This window comes from Ammodytes marinus (assembly GCF_949987685.1).
Source record: "Ammodytes marinus genome assembly, chromosome: 1".
Lineage (NCBI taxonomy): Eukaryota > Metazoa > Chordata > Actinopteri > Uranoscopiformes > Ammodytidae > Ammodytes > Ammodytes marinus.
The window spans coordinates 13,438,225-13,461,649 of NC_137230.1; the positions used below are offsets into that span (position 1 = coordinate 13,438,225).

Genomic DNA, 23,425 nt, shown 5'->3' on the forward strand with positions numbered 1-23,425 from the left:
TGAGTTTGGTGTCTTTGGTCATGTGAGCTGCCACAATAGAGCAGGGATTTGTAGCACACACACACTCCGTGCTTTGCCTGAGTGTCCCACTCAGTCTGTCTCCTCTCTCTCTCTCTCTCTCTCTCTACCTCTTTCCCTGAGATCCCCAGGCATAAGGCATTATGGGAATCACTCTGGCATGCCTCTCGCTCTTCACAGCTTTAATCTTTAAGTTGTTTCCATAGAAACGACTACGTTCACTCAGTTGATAACTGTTGGATGGTTTGTAAAGCTATAGAAGAATGTCCTCACCCAGCATAAACCTCCCCCACAACCCAAGAACAGAGGAACATCTTAGTCACTGTGGGCTCATTGATCCATTAATTATAAATAATGAAGAGTCAGTATTGATGATGCCAGACACACAGGACCAAAATAACTGCATCCATTAGACTTTTTTTTAATTCCTGGGGAGGAAGTGTTCTATACCGCTCACTCTAAATTAAATCATTCTGTCACTAAAGCTTCACATTTTTAAACAGTGGTTTCAGTGTTATATTTCAAGGAAGGTAGACAAAAGCCGATCAATAATTCACATTTTATATATTCATATAGCTAACCTGCAAGAGAGTCATGTAGACTGGGCATGTGACATTTGGTGGGTAATGTGTGAACTGAACTTGGGGCCCAGCATGAGTTATTTCAGGTTGAGGTATCAGCAGCGGACCCCCTCCTGTCATCAGGTACAGCAGGTTGGTGTTTCCTCTGTTGCCTCAGAAGACCTCTCCCCTCCCTCTCCCTGTCTCTCTCTCATACAACTATCTAACTGTCTGCACGCACACACACACACGCGCACACACACACACACACACACACACACACACACACACACACACACACACACACACGTTTCCTTATACAGACAGACACACACACACATGCCCATACACAGCACGAGATCACCCCCTCCCTGCCTATGTGCTGGTTTCCATGGAGACACGCAGTTAAAAATAACATGGGCGATGGCTTGTCTCGTGCCATTCCACCAACATGGCTGAAGCATTCACAAACACACTCGCACACGCAAACACACACACACACACACACACACACACACACACACGCACAAACACTGGCACAGAATAATACTGGCTGAAGTCCATTTGACGTGCACACACAGAGAACAACATGAGGACTCAAACTCTCTGTCCTCATCATTGTTGATGATAGTGGTGTTTATTCCCACCCTCCTGCTGCTGCTATAAAGAGTTAATGTCAGGTGTTATGTGAAAGAGGGATGAAAACAAATAGCCTACTGTGGTGCTGTAAACTGCTTTATGTGGAGTGTATGTTATAGTTAGGTGTGATGTGTTGTTTGTGGGCTTTACGGATAACACTGACAATAATGTGTGTTTTCTTGCCGTCAACGAAACCTCTGAAAAGACCAAAACAAACACATGTATAATTAAATATCCTAAAGAGACTCAGTCATTTCCTCAAACAGCTAGGCACTGTTCTTAAAGAAGTAAATAGTCAATTTGTTGGGGACTATTTTCATCTGCGGATTTATATAGGATAGTGAGAATTTCAGAATGTCAGTGGGAATGATTCTAAATAAACTACTGTCTATGTTCATCGTAATGAAAGAGTGTGTCAGCTCATTGACATCAATAGTCATTTGGACAACAATGGTAGTGAAAGAATAAGCTATCAGGCTTGGCTACAGACAATAATTGTCAGTATAGGAATTACTTTTTTCATACTAATACTCTAATACTACTGACGAAATAGATTAGAATACTGTAGAACAATTGTTCCAGTAGTTTACACTATATTATCCTTTCCCTATTTCTTTCTGTGATTACTGCCTTTTTAGGAACAATGCTGCAATATTGATGAGGACTGGAGGAAATACAGAAGCTTCAGAAAGTTTGAGCAGCGAGAGGAGGCTCTGTAACACTGTGAGATGATAAAACATTGATCTCCTCCTGCTGCTTTACTGAGCAGCCATGTATCCACCGGCAGAAACGTGAATGTGGAAGTTTGACTTGTTCTGCCAGTGTGTTTGTGCCTCACTTTGATCTACCCAATGTATAGGGTTTAAACCCATTTATTTATTTTGTGAAATTGTTAATTTTTTAATCGAATTAATATTTTTTTTATTTTTAGAGTATTCATATTTTGCCGACTTGTGCAAATGAACCAAATCAATTATATTTATTTACGGAGTTACAATTCATATTTACTTCTCCACTTTGAAATTGAACCTTTGGTTAGCCTTGTCAATCCATTAGCGAGCCTTAAACATGTTTTGGTACATGACATGAGAGACATAAAATAATATTGACTGTCTCATCTAACTTTGAGTTAGTTTAAGTGTTTTCACAAAATTTCAAACTATTTCTTTCACGGAAAATTAGATGAGTGGGCTACTGCGATGGCAGTTCAGTATTTCCATCCAAGAAAAATCGCAGTTTCGTGGTATAGAACCCTGACCTTAATTTCTCCATTTAGATGGATTTACTACAGTATCAACTCTATGGTTTGTTGATTTGTTTTTCAGTCTTTATGTATACAAACTATGTAATAAAGATATGGCAGTGATCACAAATCCACCAAGCATTTCAGTGATGTGACTCAGTCCACACTGATACTGTGTGGTGTTTGTGCTGTGCCACCAAGGGGCAGTACAGGAGCACTTTAAGTCGAGTCTGTTACTATTGGATAAAATGTGTGTGTAGAGCAAGGAAATAATCCCTTGAACATTTAACCTGCTGTTGTGTTGTTGATATTTCCTCTGGCTTGTCAGGCTCACTGTGACGTGGTGGGTGCTATTAATAATAGTTTGGGCTTTTGTAGTGTGCGAGACTGCGACTCCCCTCTGCTAGCCATTACAAACAGGCCTCAAACCCTTATAGAAATGTGCAGCCATTAACACAAACACACAGACACACAGACACAGACACACACACACACACACACGCACGCTCACGTTATAAAAATGATGTGGTGCAGGGCACAGGGGCAGAACAGGTAGTTTGAGGAGGGGGAAAAAACAATAGTGCAGGTGTTCAGCTGGAGACAGAAGGGTGAGGAAAGGGAATGAGGGTAGTATGATTTATTCATTTGGTGAGGAAGGACGACAGAGACAAATGTTGAGAGAAACCAAAGAAGAGAGAAATAGATGAATTCTTTTCATATTTGTTTATCACCTAGGCTAGCCTATACTCATAAACACGAAACCAAGAAGAAAATTCCAACTGAAATCTAAAAGATTATTGAGCATGATCCCTCCATGAAAACAAGTCGATAAAAGTGTGCATTAAGATCATATCATGCTGAAAGCGATTTGACCCCAGCGATCAGCGCCTTATCCAAGAAGCTCTGGTTACAATGCGGCTCATATGCGTTTGAAAGGTCTGTGATCCTGCCCTGATGTTTCATAGATCACTCAATACCACAACTGACAAACAACCCTCGGGACGACAAGCGATTAAAGGCCTCCCAGCAGTTTTCTCTAAACAGGACTGTTGGGAGGTAGCCTAAGCCGAAAGGAGCATCTGTATACATTTAATATTCACAATGTGTTGCTCTCCTCTGTTTGTGCTGATGTTGACCGTTGCGGCAAAGCATGTGCGCGGATGCGTTTTCTGGATTCCCATTGTGTGTGCAGATATTTTTTTTGTCAGTGTGTCTGTGTCGTGCCCTACCACGACGGGAGGCTTAAAGCTCCTCGAGGCAGACTGCCAGCTCCACCAGCTCTACTCCAAAATCAGTGAACTCCCAGAGCTCCAGATTACAGCAGATTACCGGGCAGGGTGCTCATACACTCTCTCTGTCTCTGCTGCTTGTGTGTGTGTTCGTGTCATGCAGTGTATTTTGCAACTGCATGGGTATGTTGAATCCTCATGATCGGTGTAAAGATAAAAACAAAGTTTCCTTGTCGCGGACACCAACTAATATTGAGAAAAAAAATTGCTTTCAGTTTTTCAGTTTATGGATTGAAATGCATGTCACAATGTCTGCCTCAATAACGTTACAACTTTAATGTTGACTATTAGACTATAAAATGTAATGTACACACCTCACTCACACACACCCTAAGGTCATCACTGTTTGGTTGCAGCAATATAAGGATTGCACACGTGATACATATTCCCAGCATGTGGTGGATTAATACATTAATACTTTGTGGCTGAAACCCCCCCGCCCCATCGACCCTCCACATATTACAACATCATAAAGAGATTACGGTCAGGGACAGGCCATGCCTAGGCAGGACTCTACCAACTGACAACAGTATATGGGGGTGACGCATAAAGACAACAGAGACGGGGGAGAGAAGTGTGTGAGTTTGTGCTGAAGCGTAAAGGTGCATGGTTCCTTGTGAGTGTGCTGTAGCTCATAGCAAGGACAACAGAGTAAAAAGGTCCACATATCATATGGACAAAAAGAAAAAGTATTTATTTTGGAGGATGTGTTGGGTCAGCTGAAGGGAAGGGAGAGCAGGGACAGCAGGTGGGTGGTGAGGAGGGGGAGGGTAAGGGTGTGTGTGTGTTTGTCTGCAGATGTTGCTAGTCTGGATGTTGGACATGCACAGGAATGTTTTAGAAAGCTATGCAGGAGTAAATAAAGGGCCGTCATTGAGAAACAGATGACAAGGAGTCTGCAGGAGAAAGGGTGGTGTGAGAAAGAGAAAAACTAGGAAGTGAAGAGAGAGTAGACAGAGCTGCTGACCATGGCTCTGGCTTGTCTGGGTTTAGGTTGCGTCCCTGTGCGATCTAAAGGTAATGTATGTGAAGTCAGCATTGTTCCTTGAGACTTGTTATCACTTGTTGAGCTCCAGTTATCATGGGGCACGCTGTTGCTGTTGTTGTTGTTGTTGTTGTTGTTGTTGTTGTTATTATTATTTTGACTTAAAAGAGCAAAGCCACTATTGTCACTGTGATGATGTTGCACCTTGGCAATGTTTATAGATCAGCACACTGTCATTTTGTCTGATTTAGACTGTGCTAGTCTTAATCAGACGTCAATGTATTTTCAATAAGATGCTAGTTTAGCCAATTAATCACTGCTATGTCACTGTATGTGCAGACTCATTGTTGTGTGCATGTTAGGCGGATTTCAAAGATTGTGTCTATAATCATTTGTTTTCTATTTTCATTTGTTCTTAACAATTTCATCATTGTTTATTTTTTTATTTTTTTAAAAGCAAAAAACGGAAGGTCATTTACTGGCTAGAATATTTTCTGGGTTTCTTATTCTTCTAATGGTTAACTGATTCTACTGTATTTGGGGTTTGGTCAACCACATAAGACATCACCTTATGCATAGGGAACCGGTGTTTAGCTTTTTGCACTACACATTTTTGAGGAAAAATAATCTGGAGATGAATCACTCATAATTGTTAGCTGAAGAGCTGTTAGCGTCATACACCTTCAATGAAGCGTTAGCAAGGCGGTACATATTATAGGCATCATGACACTGTCAGAATAAGATAACTTTGCCATCTTGACCAGCTTTGATTATTAAGTATTTTGTCAGAAGCCATATTCCAATATGCATGCTCAGCTAATAGATAGTTATTGTAAAGCTATTATTCCTAAAAGTGTTATTGCAGCAAAAGTTGCAACAGTTTAAATGCTCTGGTTAAAAAAATATATAGTATTACTACTGTTGGTGAGAAAAGGTGGTGTGATGTGACCGTTGAGCCATTGTAGGCCCACTAACAGTACACAGTTTTTCCTCTGCAGAACTGGCCAGCTAGTGATTCTTATATAACAGCTGTCTACTATGACAAGATTCTGCAGCTACTGCCATAGGGAGTGTGCTGCCTGACCCAGATACACCCTAATACATTCTCCACTAATGACTTACATTCACTCACATCTGGACCAGAGAGAGAGATATAGCAGAGGAATACAAAACGATAGCTGTAGCAGAAAGAGCAACATTAAAGCAGTGACATGTCGAGAGGCAATGTTCTAATTGGAAATGTCATGGATGATTATGACTGGTCTAGATGTTTTTTTTTGTTAGTTTGTTGGCATGGCTCTTTTTTTGTTACACTATAGGTTGTCCTCTGTGTATTGCTTTGTTCATGGTTTAAGCACACAATGATGGAATCTATAAGTTATTACGGTTTAAGTTCCTGTTCACAATCTTTCTTCTTTCTCTTCTTCTTCCATAAATATTTGTGGATCTCTGGTGCCCAAACCACATCCGCCCGCCTCTCTTTGTGCAAAAAAGCTGCAGCTCGACACAAAGCTCCTTTGAGTTGCTGTTCTTTAGGTATTCAGCGGAGTGGGCTGATTGCAGCTGTGGGTATAATGCTGGAGTATACACCTGTAGACTGGGGATGACTTGGGCTGAGAATCAACTTCCGCGAGACGTGAATATAGTATTAATATGGGATAGAAGCGGCGTACATTTTGATAGTATCATAGTGCTGCACTTGTTTGTTTGTATGAAAGGTAAAGGTAAATAATAGCTGAGTAATGAACGAAAAAGGAGAACATGAGAGAGGAAGTTAACTCTATGGTTACTTTTCTAAATACGCCTGGCCAATCCTGTCACAAAGTGGGCTTCAAAATCTCCTTAATGGTTTCGGAAAGTTACAGATATTGTTCAGCAATTCTGTTGAGGTATCTTCTTCTTCATCCTCTTTTATCTATTGGTATTCATTGCAACATTTTCTGTTTCCCCTTTTAAAATTACTTTTGCTTTGCTAAATAAGCATATGAATGTTAGGGTGAATCTAAAAACATATGTTGCATTACTCCCCTGGCTGTACTGCATTGACATTTCTTGAATTACATGGTGTTTTCTACCTTCTGTTTCACTGTTCCTCCTCTCCTCTCTTGCTGCTGTTGGCATGCAAGTCCTGATGATGACACTGCAAGTTGCTGACACTGCACCTGCAGATTTCAGGATGAGGGGAAACAAAGATGGAGGAATATAGTTACGTGAGTTAGATGAGTGTGTATGTGTGCTTAGCCATGACCATTGCTGGATGTTAGCGATGGGTAAGTCCAAACATAAGCCTGGCAATAGACTGCATTTCTTTTTGACAGCATAAAGCAGCAGGCACCATAGCTGAGAAATGCTGTCTTGGCAGTACAATTTGATGATAATGATGAGAGAACACCATTATAGCAGCAGCAAGAGAGTAAAAGAAAAAAAGGTTATGAAAAAGGAAGAGAAGGAAGGGACAATGAGGAGAAAGATCAGGGGAACAAGTGGGCTGGCAGGCAGTAAAGCCTCAGTAAGAAATCCATTCATTTAACTGTGTCACAACAACTAGGTCAGCACCTTCTACAGACTGTTTTCAAAGAAACACCTTTGTTCCTGCCTGGGTGCAATAGTCTACTTCTTTGTCTAGTTTTTTTTTTCACTTCACAAATGGTAATTACCACTCATCATAACTAGGAATTAAAAAGTATTAAGGCATGTTTTTTTTAACATTTTGTTGACCAGTTAATGAACAGACCAGCTTTAAGCAACTACCACAAGAATCTCAGAACATTTCCTTAATAACAATTCTTGCAAAGAGAAACAAATACACCATTATAGTTAAACTTCATCCAAGATTTATTTCTGTTACTGTTTTTCCTCTGCTACACTATATAAACATGTAACTGCCGTGGGAGTTTTTACAACTGCAGGGTCTTTTGGGTGTCTTTTATAATAATTTTCTACATACATCTTAAAGGCAAAAGGAGTCTTTATTTTACACTTTATTTGTCTGTGAAAGTGTTTGGGGCAGATAGATTTGTTATGATGTATTTATTGCGAATAAGATGACTTGACTAATGTTGGCGATTACTACTGATGTAAGCTTGCTGATTTAATTGCAGGTAAATAAGAGCCTTGATGAGCCATGAAAGGTTGCCTGGCGACCGATGTACAGTGTGGCTTTCAAGGACACGATCGCATTTGGTATTCAGAGTTGAAAGAAGAGAAATAGGATACATAATAAAAGCTCTGATGAATAATAATAAAAGCTCTGATGAAATAAAGGGCTCTGAGAGCAGAAAGAGAGATGGATAATCAAAGTCCGTTCCCATCTCTCTCCTCAACTGTAAATCTACTGTTTTAATCTTAGGAAGTGAAACCAAGAGATACCCAGTTGCATGTTACATTCATGATGACAGGTTTATTGTGTTTTCTGGTAATGATAAATTGTGGTGGAAATAAACATGCACGACTGTGAGACATGTGCAGTGGTCTGCCACTGTGTGCAGTGGTGAGATGTGTTTAGCTGCCACCTGCTGGCATGTCTGGGCCTTGTCTCAGTTTTAAAGTGCAGCATAAAGGAGGATTGTGATTATATCAAAACTATCTGATGATGTTTGTGTATTAACTAATTTTACTTTGTTTTGTTCATTTTCATGTGTAGATTGGCTATAATGTGAGGCTTATGCCTGTAGATGGCAAACTGTAAAGCCATGCCTGGATCTCAGCTTATTGCAGTTTTTGATTTTGCAGTTTCCTCTCAATGCTGATGTAAGAGGCTCTGAGAGCGGAGCTGCTCATGTTTTGCTTGAGAATAAAAGCAAAACATTTTGTGGGTTGTGTATTTCAGTCTGTGGGATGGTGAAGTGGAATGGTCTTGACGAAAAGATCCAACAAACTATAAACATAATTGTTTTTAATAAAATATATATTTTTGAAAGGTACGTAGTGAAGAAGGAGAATTTAAATCTCAGTGATGTTGATGGGTTTTTGTTTGTTTTATGCAGTATGACATAATGTAATTGAAGCAGTATTTTTGTATTATTTAAAATAGTCTGTTTAGTTTATCGTTATTGAAATGTGCACTTTAAAGAACGGGTTGGGACTTGATAAGCTAGGTTTCTTCCCATCTATTTTCGAACAGGTCTTGTGTGTGTTATATTGAAATTGGCTTTTGATGTTAATTAATTTTTTTGTCATAATTATTTTCTAAAATCGTTGAAATAATGATTCATTCATTCCTTCAGAGTATGCACAGAGCACATCATCAACCCTGTACCCTGGCCGTGCCTCCTGCTTCATTGCAAAATTGTCGAAATGTAGTTTTAAGATTTTAAGTAAGCTATGTTATTTGGTCATTTAATAATTTCTGCACATTCCTAAATACATGTGTCCCTTCAAAATACAACAAAATAATCAACATTGAGTCTACATAACAGTAAGTGTTGTTCAACGAAAGTACTGGCTAGCTTTTGGGGCTGTAAGCAAAAGTGTTTGCTGTGTACTCAAAGAGTAAGAAGAGCAGGAGGAAAAGAGGTCAGCTCGGGCCCACAGCTCATTTTTTGCCCCCAGGCTTGCTTTTCAGTCATATGGCAATGTGTCCATATGTAGGCTATATAATATATAATATACAAACACATTTATGGTCTGTATATGGAAAAGTTCTGCTTCAAAGAAAAGTATAAAATACCACCTTAACAACTTGTTCATGTTAAAACCAATTTTTTTAAATCTGAGATTCCCTTTAACATGTTCTGTCTCTATCCCCTCTCACTTAAGCGGTGTCCAACCTGGATATAGAGAGCAAGCTGTCTCTTCACTATCAAGCTCCATGGCACCAGCAACACAACGTTTTTCATCCTTGTACCCGACCGCCATGTCTGGAGGAGCTGCACAGAAATGCCCATCTCAGTCTCAGAGCCCTGCACCGAGGTGAGAGAGGCTGATCCAGTCTGCACAGTTGCATTTAAGTTTTGTACAAAGTTCATGGATGGTAAGTTTTTTTACATGTGTGTTTGGGTTTCACAGACGAACAACAGCGCCACCGTTCCACAAGCCGCGAGAGAAATATAGTGACCATCTCTATCTCAGTGGCACCCCCCATGCCCACCTTTCCCTCACCACACTCCATCCGCCGGCAGCAGAGGAGTCGCCTGGCACGAGCGGTAAGGACGACACACTGTGCACAAGTGAAAATAAATTAAAATACGTGACTCTGGGGGAAGTTATCCGTGAGTTTACTTTAAATGGTAGGAACTCAGACTATGTGATTGTATGTTTTATCAAGCAGTCCACACTTAAATTAGAAGCCGAGGCCTACATGCATTTTGACTCCCATAAATATGGTGTAGAAGCAATCATTAACATGTGAACAAAGTTACCTTTAAACCCAGTCACTACTAAACAACTTTAGTAGTTTTCCTTGTACATGTTGAGTAACGTATGGGGAAGCGAGGAAGACATTAAAAACACTGTTTATCTTTATCTTATTCTACTTTATCTTATTATTATTATTGCTCCTATTGCTATGTGGGTCAGAGACAAACGCCATTTAGTATGTATGCCTGCATATTTTAAGAATTGACAATAAAGTTGAGTTTACTTTGACTTTACTTTATACTGATTTTTCAATTCTAAATACATATGTGACATGATAAACTGACACAATATTTCATTCTGATGTTGTCATACAGCAAGAGAGAGCAGAGAAGGAGCGAGAGTTAGACTATCAACCCAGGAAGGTAAAGATGACATTTGTCCGTGTGTCAGTTAATGTCTAACATGTTGATGCCTTCTGCAAGATGAGTGTAATATCCACCTGTGTATGGGTTCACAATGAACTACAGATTCCAGTATCCACGTGTTTTCATAATGTGGTTGTACTGGTACCTGTTTTCCATATGGTATACATTATAAACATGTTCTCACTCTACCTTCATGTATTTCTCGTTGAATCTATAGAAGGAGAAGATAGTGAAAGAAACAGATGTCCAGACATTACAGAGAAAAGTAAGTACATTGACCGACACATGGTCAGGAAAAACATTTAAAGATTTCTTATTGATTGATAAAAGACTTCACCAAATGTACCCGTGTTCTCATACTCAGCAATACTTCTTTGTATGTGTGTGTATTTGTGTGTGTGTGTGTGTGTGTGTGTGTGTGTGTGTGTGTGTGTGTGTGTGTGTGTGTGTGTGTGTGTGTGTTTTCCTGCTGCCACAGGAGAAGCCAGGGAGAGAAGCAAATATGCAGACAATCCAAAGAAAGGTAAGATAGATGTTTGAAAGGTGAACTATCAACTATACTACCATCTACTGTCATATCTATAAACTAAGGTATAATGTATTTATACAAATACAGGGTTTAATTTAAAGTATCAAAACATTTTACCCCCATTAAAGGCTTAATGGGTAGCATTCCCTTGTCCAAATGGAATGTCTAAGGAAAGAGGGTGCTGTACAGTATATTGTAAGCTGCCTTGAGGCAAGTATTGTGTACAAGTATTTGTATATATAGATAAGATTGACCTGACTTGATTTGTAAAAGAAAAATTAATAAATGTGAAGATATGAGGGAAAAAATAGGACTGTGTAATTCGGAGCATAGTGGAAGAAATGAAACTGGAAAATCAAACAATACATTGTCCATCTCATTCATCTTTTACAATTTGACTTTACTTTACTCTTTTCATTTAAAATGATTTAAGATGTACAATTACTCATGTCATGTCATGCATTCTGTTGTTTTTATTTTGTTGTATTTTGTGTTTGTAGTTTGAGTGCTTTTACTCACTTCACCAAATTGAAGGTTGCATCTTCATTCCAAGGAGTAGAAAGGTATCAAGCATTTGTGTTTTCACAATTCACGCATTAGTGAACTTCTTGATAGCTTCAAACTACCTTAAGTATTGTTTTTGCCATTACATATCTACTGATGAAATATAGAATAAATATAAAAGTTGTAATTTGCAACTTATTTATTTAAACTCTGAGACAGTACCAGCACTTACCATAATCTTGCTGCTGTCTGTCTGCTCCTCCTAGAGTACTTCGACGGGAGAAGGTGAAGGTGGTGAGGTCCTGGGAGGCCATAGAGCCAAGGCCTCAGCCCCAAATGCCCCCTTGACCCAGGATAAACAGACAGGCTGGTCCAAGGAAAACCTCCCACCATCAGATCAGAAGATTAATGACGATTCTCCTCCAGTCTCCTCCTGCATCATCCCCATCAATGTCACAGGTGAGATAAAGGAGAAAAACAAATCAAGAAAGGGCCAGGTTGGCTCTAGTGAGGTACAAACCAGGAACATTCTCATTGGGAGGCAACAGTACTAGTGACCAAAAGACAACTGTTGAAAACCAGGATATGAGCAATATGATGATTATCAGAAATAAAAAACATAGCAAACACTTTTACTTCTACTGTATTAAATAGTATATACTGCATATAGAGTGGTGGCCAAAATTATTAGAACACCTGACAGATCTGAAAATGTTGACCTTTTTTTGCCTCAAATACATGATTTAATTTCAAAATGTTCATACATAGAGTACAATAATATCAGATAGTGAGTCCTACTGTTTTTATCCACTTTTAAGTTTAACTTTTGGTATGTCCACCTCTTGCAGCAATTAGCCTACAACAGCACATCTCTCTGGCATATTTCCTGAGAACTTCAACACTAATGTTATCCCATCCCTTCTGCAACTCAAGCCAAAGGCTTTCCTTTGAATGTACACTACATCTGTCCAGTTTATTTTCCAACTCGCTCCAAATTAGCTCAATGGGGTTGAGGTCCGGAATTTGAGGGGGCTAGTCCATCATTTTCTATGTTCCAGCAGATACCTTCTATCGAAGGTAGTTTCGGCAATAGTTAGAAGTATGTTTAGGGTCATTGTCCTCTTGAAAAATAAAACCAGGCTCAATAAGACAACTCCCAGATGGTACTCAGTGCCTCACCAGAATGTTGTGGTATACTTTCTTAACCATGATGCCATTCATTTTCACTAAGTCACCTGTTCCTGAGGCAGAAATGACACCCTACCATAATACTACCCCCCCCCCCCCATGTTTAACTGTTGGCAAGAGACACAAATTATGATATCTCCCCCTGTCGAACATACACTGTTTGCCTGTTGCCAAACTGTTCAAACTTGGACTCATCAGTCCACACAACTTTATACCAATCTTCCTTTGTCCATTCATTGATTGTGTTCTTTTACAACTTACAGGCGTTACACTCTATTTTCCTCTTTCAGTTATGGTTACTTTGCTGCTATTCTGCCAAGAAGTCTTTCTTCTCCCAGTTTCCGACGCAGTTCTTGAAGACACTGTTGCACCATTAGTCATTGTGGTGTTGATCTCATCACAATTCTTGTGAGGTCTTTCCTCGGTCCATAAGACTTTGAATTTTGATAAACTTCACTTGGGTGTCTGAAAGTTAATTTTTTCTACATCTCCCCTTTTGGTTCGGGTGTGAATTGGTGGCATTATGGCAGTCTAAAGTGTACTTTACAGTAGGGATGGGGCCGATCCGATCCAATATTGGTATCCGGTCCGATATGGCTGCAATCTACATACATTTTTCTAAATTATTTTAACTATGAAAGAAATTAAATGTTAAGACCATAGCTATGTGATATGGCACACATTAATATTATAGCTAGCAATTCAAAAGTTAAGGTCTGACGTTCTGCATTAAAACAATTCAAAGCTGTTAAGATAAACCTATATGCATTTGTGTATATGTGTTGCTCTTTTAAATTAGAATTGCTGTATTGCTTAAGCCTTCCTAACCTTACACATAACATTACCACCAACAAAGAAATTTATAATAATTATGATATCGGACAGTATCGGTATCGGCCGGTATCCAAAACCCAGATATCGGAATCGGAACTAAAAATAGTGGATCAGTGCATACCTACTTTACAGTGCTTGAGTGAAATATGCCTAGCCTTTGGAAGGAAAATTACCTAAATCTCCTTGTGATGGCTCTATTATAGTGTATAGAGCATAATGATGACTGTACATATTTCATTTGTTTTATGGGTATTTTAATGGCCAATTCAACAAAACAACAACAAACCTCAGTGTTCTAATAATTTTGGCCACCACTGTATATTACACTTAAGCTTTTTAAATGGCTTATGGCTTCTGTGTTGTTATTGCAGGAGTTGGGTTTGACAGGGAAGCAAGTGCTCGTTGCTCTCTAGTCCATTCCCAGTCAGTTCTTCAGAGGAGAAGGAAGCTGAGGAGGAGGAAGACTATCACAGGAATACCCAAAAGAGTACAACATGACATGGGTATGTGCTAGATCACTAATTGGGACAAAATTGGGGCTATTATACAGTCTTAATTCTGTAGGTTATTTGCTATTGCTTTCATTAATATTCAACCAATGTATTGCTGAGCTTTGGGGATGGGATGACCTTGCTAACACAGCCATGAGTTCATGAGGTCAAGCTAAATTAGCAGCAACAATAACATGCAAACAAAAATACTTGGCGGTCCATTAAAACTATTACCCAATCTGTGCTAGCTGTTGCTACCTCTTGGTTCAACTTTTATTATTTACATGTAGTTAGGCACGCATGCAGTTTTCCAAAGCAATCGACATTGTCATGCACATTTCAGATGCTTTCACCTTTTTTGGGCACCCAAATAATACAGTTTTAATAAAATAGCTAAGCTATGGATTTTTTATGATCTGATCATGAATCAGGGAGGTCCAATTTCTCAGCAATAAATCTTGTGTAAAATGCAACCATCACTTGCAGGACTAATTACCAAAGCTATAAAAAATAAGATAATATCATAATAAAAAAAAATCCTTGCAGCCTTGTTGATTTGTTGTTCATCTTCCAATGTGTAGATGTTTGATAATATTTTCCTTATATCCTATGAAGAAAAGCCTTGTACATAATATTGCAGCCACTCAATGTGCTTTGTCTCTCTGCATTCAGACTCAGATGAATCGCCCGTAGCAAGAGAGCGCACAGTGATCATCCATGCCAACCCACACCAACTCTCTCTTTGTCAGGAAGACCTCTCAATCAGCAGTCGCCTCCATCACACTCGTGACTCTGGTTGCCAGACAGATGATTTCCTTATAGCATGTACGTTTCTGAGAAAGTATCATTCCTTTCCTTTTTAAGTTCCTTTAGTTTGTCAGGCTCCTTTTTTTTACGGACTGGGACACGGATTATGCCTAACTTATTTCTGCTATGAATTATATTACAAAATATTTTGATTTTTGCTGCATTTTCGATGGTAAAACAGAACAACCATCTGCAGCAGCCAATATTAATCAACCCAGTAAACATTCATTTTCAAACTAGATCCATCAAACTAGAATTTAGTTACTTGAAGTCTCTAGGGCTGCCCCCTGAAAGTCGATGTTTGGAATCATCAGTTGGAACCACAGCAGTCAATGTAGTCAGTGTGTGTCACAATAAAACAGGAGCAAAATGTAATCATGGCAGGCCAGAAGGTGGCAATAATGTGTCACCGGTGGCTGGTAAAACCCCATAGATCGAAGAACATGCACATTGAGCATCTTAAGCGATGGGAAAAACGAAGCAGGAAATGGAAAAAAGCAAAACCAAAAGGAAAAAAGCAAAACCAAAGCTGATTAATATATCAATTTAATATAATCAATATTTTGATTATCCTCCACTCGTTGTTATAATGTTGTAGTAAAGCTAGGTCAACTAAGAAACCATAAAGCCACAATGTAATTCTGCGTGCAGTGTCGCCCAAGTGTTAGCCTCAGCAATGTCTCAAAAAACATTAATTCCACCTGTAAACACGAATACAGTCCAAGCTAAGTTATTAAAGATACCATTCAAAGGCATATCCCGTTGTCCACATTTTTTGGTGTACACGGAAGGCCACATATCTAAATTCATTGCACTATTCTGAAAGAATTGTATCACGAATAGTCGAATCTCTGTATTGAAATGGCAAATCTGATTCAGGGACAGCCCTAATAGTCCATATCGTCCATGTAAGTTAAGAATTGTCTCCCTCTATTCCCCTCTCTCTCTTCTGTCTTATGCTGTTCAGGTACAGCTGCTCCCTCCAGAAGGCGCATCAGGGCTCAACGTGGCCATCAGGGAATCCCTGCCTCTCTGTCCCATTCAACAGGCAACATTTCTTCCCTTGGTGACCAGTCAGACTCGACATACACCAGTGCTACAGCCCACGGTGCACGTTTGCGCTCCCGTAGCCTACCACGAGAGGGTGGACGTCTGATGGACAGTGATGACGATGACGATGACAATTATGATGATGACGACGAAGATGAGGAACTGTCACCATATGAAACAGAGGACTTTATTCCACCTGGCCCTAGTCCAAGAATGATGATGATGATGATGAAAGATGAAGAAGAGAGCACAGATGACCAGGCAGCACCTGAGCCACTGCAACTTGGAAGCCTTAAAAGGTTGCAGCGATCTGGGGATAGGGACAGAGGAGGTGGAGGAGGGAGCCCAGATCATAGCTGGATTGAGAGGGGCCGTTCTCGCTTGCCCCGCAAAGCTGACATGGGCAGCTGTGAGATCTCATCAAGTTCAGATACTTTCAGCAGCCCTATTCACTCTGTGTCTACAACAGGAGTTCTAGGCAGTCATGTGGACCATAAGGAGGACCATCAGTCGTCAAGCGGGAACTGGAGTGGTTCCAGCTCCACCTGCCCCTCTCAGACATCTGAAACCATCCCCCCACCCTCTTCTCCACCACTGACAGGCTCATCCCATTGCGACTCAGAGCTGTCACTCAACACTGTGCCCAATGCCATTGATGAGGGATTCTCCTTGGATCCTCTGTACCACTCTGACCTCAGACCCCAGGGCCAGGGCCACAGGTCAAGCTCGTTCACATCCTCAGCAACGGACCAGCTGGATGATGCAGGGGTCAGTACGGCCAGTGAGGGGGAGTGGACATACCCTCAAGACCTGGCTGATCCGGATCAGGACCATGAGCAGACCCAAAACCTGAGCCAGAGTCATGGGTTACATGGGTACAGTTTCAAACAAGGTCTTGATGACCAAACCTATTTCAGCGACAAGACCAGCAACACTGAAAAAGAGCCTGGCTCTCATTACCCTTCTGACACTGAGGGGTTCTACTCTTCTTCCTTGCATTTTGGGGCTTGTAATCAGAGTTACCAAGGATACATGTATAACTATGCAGACCCAGGGCCTGACTGTGGCAAGTCAAACTCTGTGGCAGCACCACTATCCCATGGAGTTTACACCCAGCCCTCAGCTGATTTCAGAGCCGGCACTATGACGCTGGGGAGAACCTGTCGTCCGCTGAGGAAACCAAAAGTCAAACCTCCACCACCCAAACGGACCTGCTCACTGAAGGAGACCAGTAGTAGTGTTGATGTTGGAACAGACACCCAAGCAGATCAGGAACAACCAAAGATGGTTAGAGAACAAGAACTTACCTTGTCTTCCGTAGATATGAAGCTGGAACTTGAGCTTGGGCTTGGAGTTGTTCCAGAACCATTACAGACATCTTGTTTAGTAGCAGAGCCTTTAGGAACTTGGGGAATGGGACTGGGTGGAGCCGTGGACATTGTAGAGCCTATGTCCTTCAGCTCTGCAGATACACACTCATTTAAAGATGAAGGTGCTGTGCAATCTGACTATGCCGACCTGTGGCTTCACAACACTGAGTTAAAGACCAACAATGGTGAGTACGCAACCATGTCCAACTCCAGCACAGCCACAGGCACTACCGTAATGGAATGTATCAAGTCACCAGACAGCTCTTCCTCTTCCACAGAAACCCAAACCCAGACAATTGCACAGGCTGCAGAAACCAGGGCCACTAGTCCACCTCTCCCTCCTGGAGACTTCAAACTAGGCTCGCCTGAGAAGCTGGCAGGCCTTGCCTCACCATCAAGTGGTTATTCCAGCCAATCTGAGACACCAACCTCAACTTTGCCCTCATCTTCTGCAGCATTCTTCCCAGGACCTCTGTCACCCTCAACTGGCAAAAGAAAACCCAAAGTGCCCGAGAGGAAGTCTTCTCTCTCTTCCTTGCAGCACTTCCCCAGAGATGGAGCTTCTATTTCCTCTGGCTATAAGAGAGACCCAGACTTCCCACCTCCCCCATCTCAACTTGATCTCAATGTGCTTCATGGTGGTTATGTCAAACACACACTATCCCACCGGACACACCACATGCACACGCTTCACCACAGCAAACACAGAGTTACTCATGTTTTAGCCACTGGAACAAAGTTATTGGTCCCAGAGGCATCAAATACCAAGCCTCCTCCAAGTTTACACTCTGTTCCAACAATTCCCAGCTCCAATCTATTGGCGATAACTCCATCTGCTCTTCGTTCAGTGCAGCTCCATTCTGTTAGGCATTTTACAGATAGTGGTACCACTATAGACCAGGACAATACAAGCGGAACAGAGACTGCTACAAGACCCAAATGCCCTCCTAGTGTGTCTACTCTGGCGGCTCCACCATCTATTAACACTAGGCCTCTCCCTCCCCGCAGACCACCACCCAGACCCCCAGCTCATGACCACATCTCATCCCCTGAACATTTGCAACCACCTCCCCCTGGCCGCCACCCTGATGGGCCTCCATCTTATGAAAGCCTGCTACTTAGACAAGATCGCTATGGACCTGGAACCTTCTGGGCTATGACGGCATTCAGAACCCGGATGGACCCATCATCAGAACTCTCTGAGGAAAGCTCACCTGTGCATCGGCCTGTGCCACGTGCTCCTCACCCTTCGCCTGTGGATCTACACACGCATATCCACTCACACACAGAGTTCAGGGGGCTCACACACTCAGCTCATGCACACCCTGAGTTTAGGGTTTTGGGGGAGCGCTCGTACTCCCAGGATGATGATGATGATGAAGAAGAGGAGGAGGAGGAGCAGGTGAAAGAGCCACTGAGGGCTGCATGTTCCAGAGGAGGCATGCGATCGGACCACCCTCCACCACCAGCATATGAGTTCGCTGGGGGATCCCACTTAGACTCAGGGCCCTGGGCTAGTCCAATCAAAGTGCCTGGTACCACAATTGAGACATCGCATCCTTACCTAATCAGCGATGCAAGGAAAAGAGTACAAGAAGAGGAGGAAGAAGAAGAGGAAGTGACATCAGGTGCTACCAGAAGTGCCCATCAGCATCAGCCACAGGAGAGCAAAGATGACTCCACCACTCCTGACACTGAGGATTACTTCAGTAAAGGTAAGCTTTAAATACAATTGGCATAAATAGTACTTACAGAAAACAACACAGCAAAATGCTGTTATTTATTTATGTAAAAATACAGCTTCCACAATTACTGGTTGATCATGTAGTAACCTTTTATATGAAACAGAAAACAAGTTTTAATAGATGGTTATTTCAACAATGGTATACTAAATGATCAGACAACCAGATGACATGTTTTAGGGATTTTGTGTGCTACAGATTCTACACCCAGTGATAATTCGCTCTCCCCTCTGACGGATGACACCAAAGCAGATGATGACATTATTATCACATCACCCAACAAGACCCGTACAACTGAGGACCTGTTTGCCATGATACATAGGTGCTGTACATTTTGCATTAGTTGTCTGTATGACTCTGTCTACAATGTCTGTATGTTTGTTATTTTGTCTATCCCTGTATCTATTCATCTACTTTCTTAAATCGGATAATATTAATTAGGATGTTTCTGTGATTTCCTCATTTAGATCCAAGAGAAAGGTCCTGGGCCGTAAAGATTCAGGAGACTTAAACGTGAAGTCTCATCTCTGCCCTACAGCACCAGTGGCTCCTGTCTCCACTGTCATTATCCCGCCAGCCCCTCCTCTCAACATCCCAGCTCTTTTAGCCACTGCTGCTGGGGCACAACGAGCCCCTGTGCCAATCTACCGTAGCGCCAAAAAATCCAGCACGTCCAATGAGGAGTTTAAACTCCTGTTGCTGAAGAAGGGTAGCAGGTCTGATTCCAGCTACCGCATGTCAGCTACAGAAATTCTGAAGAGCCCTATCACTCCTAAAACCCCAGGGGAGTCCGTTCAGGAAGGCCCCATTAGACAGGCCGAGGAGGCACCTTCTACACTCCAAGAGTTCACCATTTCTGGCCTGGATCCAATCCAGATACCAGGTCTTTTTCCAAGGGCCAACTCTGAGAGTTTCACCCCGAAAACCCTGCCTTTGTCAGCAGCATCTCGTCAGGGACGTTCTCGGATTCCCCCTGTAGCAAACAGCAGTCGCTACAGTACACGCAGCCGCCTCTACACAGCCCCCATGCAAGCCATTTCCGAAGGGGAGACAGAGAACTCAGATGGCAGCCCCCATGATGAAAGATCATCATAACATCAACCGGTGGAGGTGTCCTTCATTCTTAGCATCTGAAATGGCCTCTTCTACTTTTATAATCTTGGAAAGGTATGTCGTCAAGGCCAATAGTGTAACTATTGCAACACACAAAATCTGACTGTTGCTAAAAAGCACTACATTTTAGATCTACTGTACTATAAAGGTGTCAGACAGTGTTTTCATGGATGAAGGGATGGTTATGAATACTTTAAAGATATACCCAAATTCTGTATTATCAAAAGAATAGCTCCCTCATAGTTAAAAGAGCAACATTTAAGGCCTATTTTGATTGAACTGCCTTTTTAAAATAGATTAAAAAACGTTCCCAAATGTTTGGTAAATTCTGATAGAAGATATTTTGTGGAGTATGGATAGTGTGCGTGTGCATGAACAAGCACATGCAACATCCACTGATATTTCTACTTCTTGTGTTTTGATTGAATGGTGTGGATGTGTGTTTGTGTGTCGCCGAGGAACTGCTTTCTTATTAAAATTTAGAATTCTTATGAAATGTAATATTATTTCAACTTTTGGTGGCCAAAGTATGGGCCAGACTTCCCAGATTCCATACTCAATATTCCTGCCAACAAGCAAGGGTTGATTCAATGTGGAAGTTACTAACAACACAGCGCCAACTTAACTACGGTATTATATCTCCATCTTCAGACCTGGCATAGAAAGTAGAGCCAATCATATATTTCTTCACATTAATTATATCCAAAAAGATAACATGATGCATGTATTTTTGTAAAACTGCGCCTCAGAACATGATGATAAACGTTCACCATGTTGCATGACCCTATATGGAAACATCCCCTGGATCCTGGTTTCTGTTGACATTTTTTTAGTTCCTTTGTGTTATAGGAATAATTAATCTTTCACTGTGAAAGGTTTTAGGGAAATTTGTACCACATTGCCAGTGATCTAAATAGATTGGTCTTGGATTTGAGTGTATAACAAGAAGGAGCAAGGGCTTGTGACTAGATGGGGCCAATTTGTCAAAGATCCCGGCGAATTCTGGACAATCGCACAGTGGCCTTTCTCTACTAGAGGTGGTTGTAAGCAGGGCATTTATATACATCCATGCACATACAGTACATGGCCCTACACCATGTTCCACCAGAATTCAATCACATACTTATCAAAACACAACCTTGACATCTAGTATGTTTGGACTGATTAAAGCTTTCCTAGCTGCTGGACAGTCTTGCTGTGCTGACTTGAAGCGGAAAAGGTGCATTTCAAAGCAGTTTTAAAATTACCATTAAGTGCAGACGGTAAAAAATGCTTTAGAGGGTCCTCAATCGGTTTGACTAGAGGTTAAATTGGAAATCTTTCCAACAACCAACCTCGCTTTTGCACTTCATGATTCTTCAAGAATATTCCTTGAAAAGAAAATATATCTTATAATGAAATTGCATATGTATATTTGTACTGAATATAAAAGTCATATCTATATAAAACAACAAGCAGAAATTTTATAGGGAATCAACCTGAGTGTAGCAAAGAAGAACAGGTCTCATAGACAACATTACACCTTACAATGTACACTGTTCTCCTATCCTTGATGCCTCTCCTTCATTTGCACTGACCCAGTAGCATTAGACAGGTGAAAGATCAACGCAGTGGCTGGTGTACACCATTTTGTCTTACCCCACAAACTTCATATCACAAAATCTGAAAGAGGAGGAAAGGACTACGTACCACCATTATTTAAATGTCAGTAATGCATCCACCCTGTGCTGCAGCCTTTTCTATACAAAACCGGGGTTTCGCCATATAATCTCATCCTTCTGATTCACATGTGGAGTATCCTGTGTGTTAAATAAGCAAACTGTCATCAGTGGAAAGTTTGAACTCTCACCTGCCTACCACGGCAAACACAACACATATACTTCTTACATTCAGAGACCGCACTTCAGTATAAACCATTCACTGTATTCTGTGAATACCTCAGCAAGCATATTACTGTTTTATTGTAAATGCGATAGATAGATAGATAGATAGATAGATAGATAGATAGATAGATAGATAGATAGATAGATAGATAGATAGATAGATAGATAGATAGATAGATAGATAGATAGATAGATAGATAGATAGATAGATAGATAGATAGATAGATAGATAGATAGATAGATAGATAGATAGATAGATAGATAGATAGATAGATAGATAGATAGATAGATAACAAACCACAACTGTTTGATATTCAGCGAATCTGAATTGCAGAACTGACACTGTGTAAGATGGAGAGAGTAAAAGCTGTGAAATTATCAGAATTTTACATTCATCAGACCCATATTGCTGAAGCGCACTTGTTCCTTTTCATTGTTTTATTTGTTGTGTTTTCTATCGCATGCAATAAGTAAAAAAAGAAGAAAAGGACACCACCATATCATTATTTTTATCTGAGGGATGTCTCCATACCACGAGAAAAGATTTTGTATTTTATGTTCAAATGTCAAGTTCAATAATGTGTTCTATAGATGTATAAACTGTCTGGCTAATTCTGTTCTGTATAGTTGTGATCACAAACAGGGGTTTATCTTGTACTGTATATCTACTCACTGGACAATCACACGTATAAGCGTCTGTAAAGAAAATGATACAGAATATGTTGGGATGGAGAATCTGAACACCCTTGGTGCTGGGTCCTAGTTTTGCTGGAGCTGTGGCATTTGGGAGTGAGAGAATTTTTTTCTAGGAGAACTGCAGAATCATGCAGCTTAAATTGCATATCTTGACAAGCCGCCTTGGATAAAATCTACAAATAAGAAGACATAGAAATGGAAACAAATATCCATTTACAGACCCCAAAACTACTAGTTTGATCTGATCAGACAGTCATTGTCTTTACTTTTGAATCATAACATTTTTTGATTGCCACAAAACATTATTTCTAAATAATTAAATTGATATAACATGACAAATGCAATGCAACTCTGTGAAATACCATTTAAAAGTGAAAGAAATACTGAAAGTATTTGACAAACTGTTTAGTGGGACTTTCCTGTACTGTACCTGGCATTGGAGCTATGTAGGCCTAAGTATTTTAAGACTGTTTCCTTTACTTTCATAAGCAGTGAATAGATGAGTAAATCACACAATTTGAGAGACACTTTTAAGTTGCCATACAGACTCTTGTTTAGCACTTATTAAGCCAGACCAACCCTTAGTCCTAAATAGCTTGGGAATACAACAAAACAAAAAGCTATAACCTTTATAGATTTGAACATGTTTTCAAATGTCTGCACACATTTTTCCCTAAACGGAAGTGTGACACACCACTGGATATTTATCTCGACGGTGTACAGTATGGAATAACACTGAACAGACTTTAAAATAAGTGACA

The 23,425-nt window shown here is 40.8% G+C and overlaps 1 protein-coding gene across 1 annotated transcript in view; it reads left to right on the top strand.

The window, feature by feature from the left end:
• nhsb (Nance-Horan syndrome b (congenital cataracts and dental anomalies)) overlaps positions 1-20,067 on the top strand; it is a gene marked incomplete at both ends in the record, with an annotated part of 48,076 nt that extends 28,009 nt beyond the window's left edge. The window contains 12 exons of the mRNA XM_080031714.1: positions 9,493-9,645; positions 9,742-9,878; positions 10,407-10,454; positions 10,678-10,722; positions 10,936-10,980; positions 11,487-11,549; positions 11,757-11,949; positions 13,884-14,015; positions 14,676-14,828; positions 15,778-18,945; positions 19,171-19,294; positions 19,440-20,067. Of these exons, the coding sequence (XP_079887840.1) occupies positions 9,493-9,645; positions 9,742-9,878; positions 10,407-10,454; positions 10,678-10,722; positions 10,936-10,980; positions 11,487-11,549; positions 11,757-11,949; positions 13,884-14,015; positions 14,676-14,828; positions 15,778-18,945; positions 19,171-19,294; positions 19,440-20,067 (4,889 nt within the window). The remainder of the gene's footprint in view (positions 1-9,492; positions 9,646-9,741; positions 9,879-10,406; positions 10,455-10,677; positions 10,723-10,935; positions 10,981-11,486; positions 11,550-11,756; positions 11,950-13,883; positions 14,016-14,675; positions 14,829-15,777; positions 18,946-19,170; positions 19,295-19,439) is intronic.
• Positions 20,068-23,425: the final 3,358 nt, after the last annotated feature.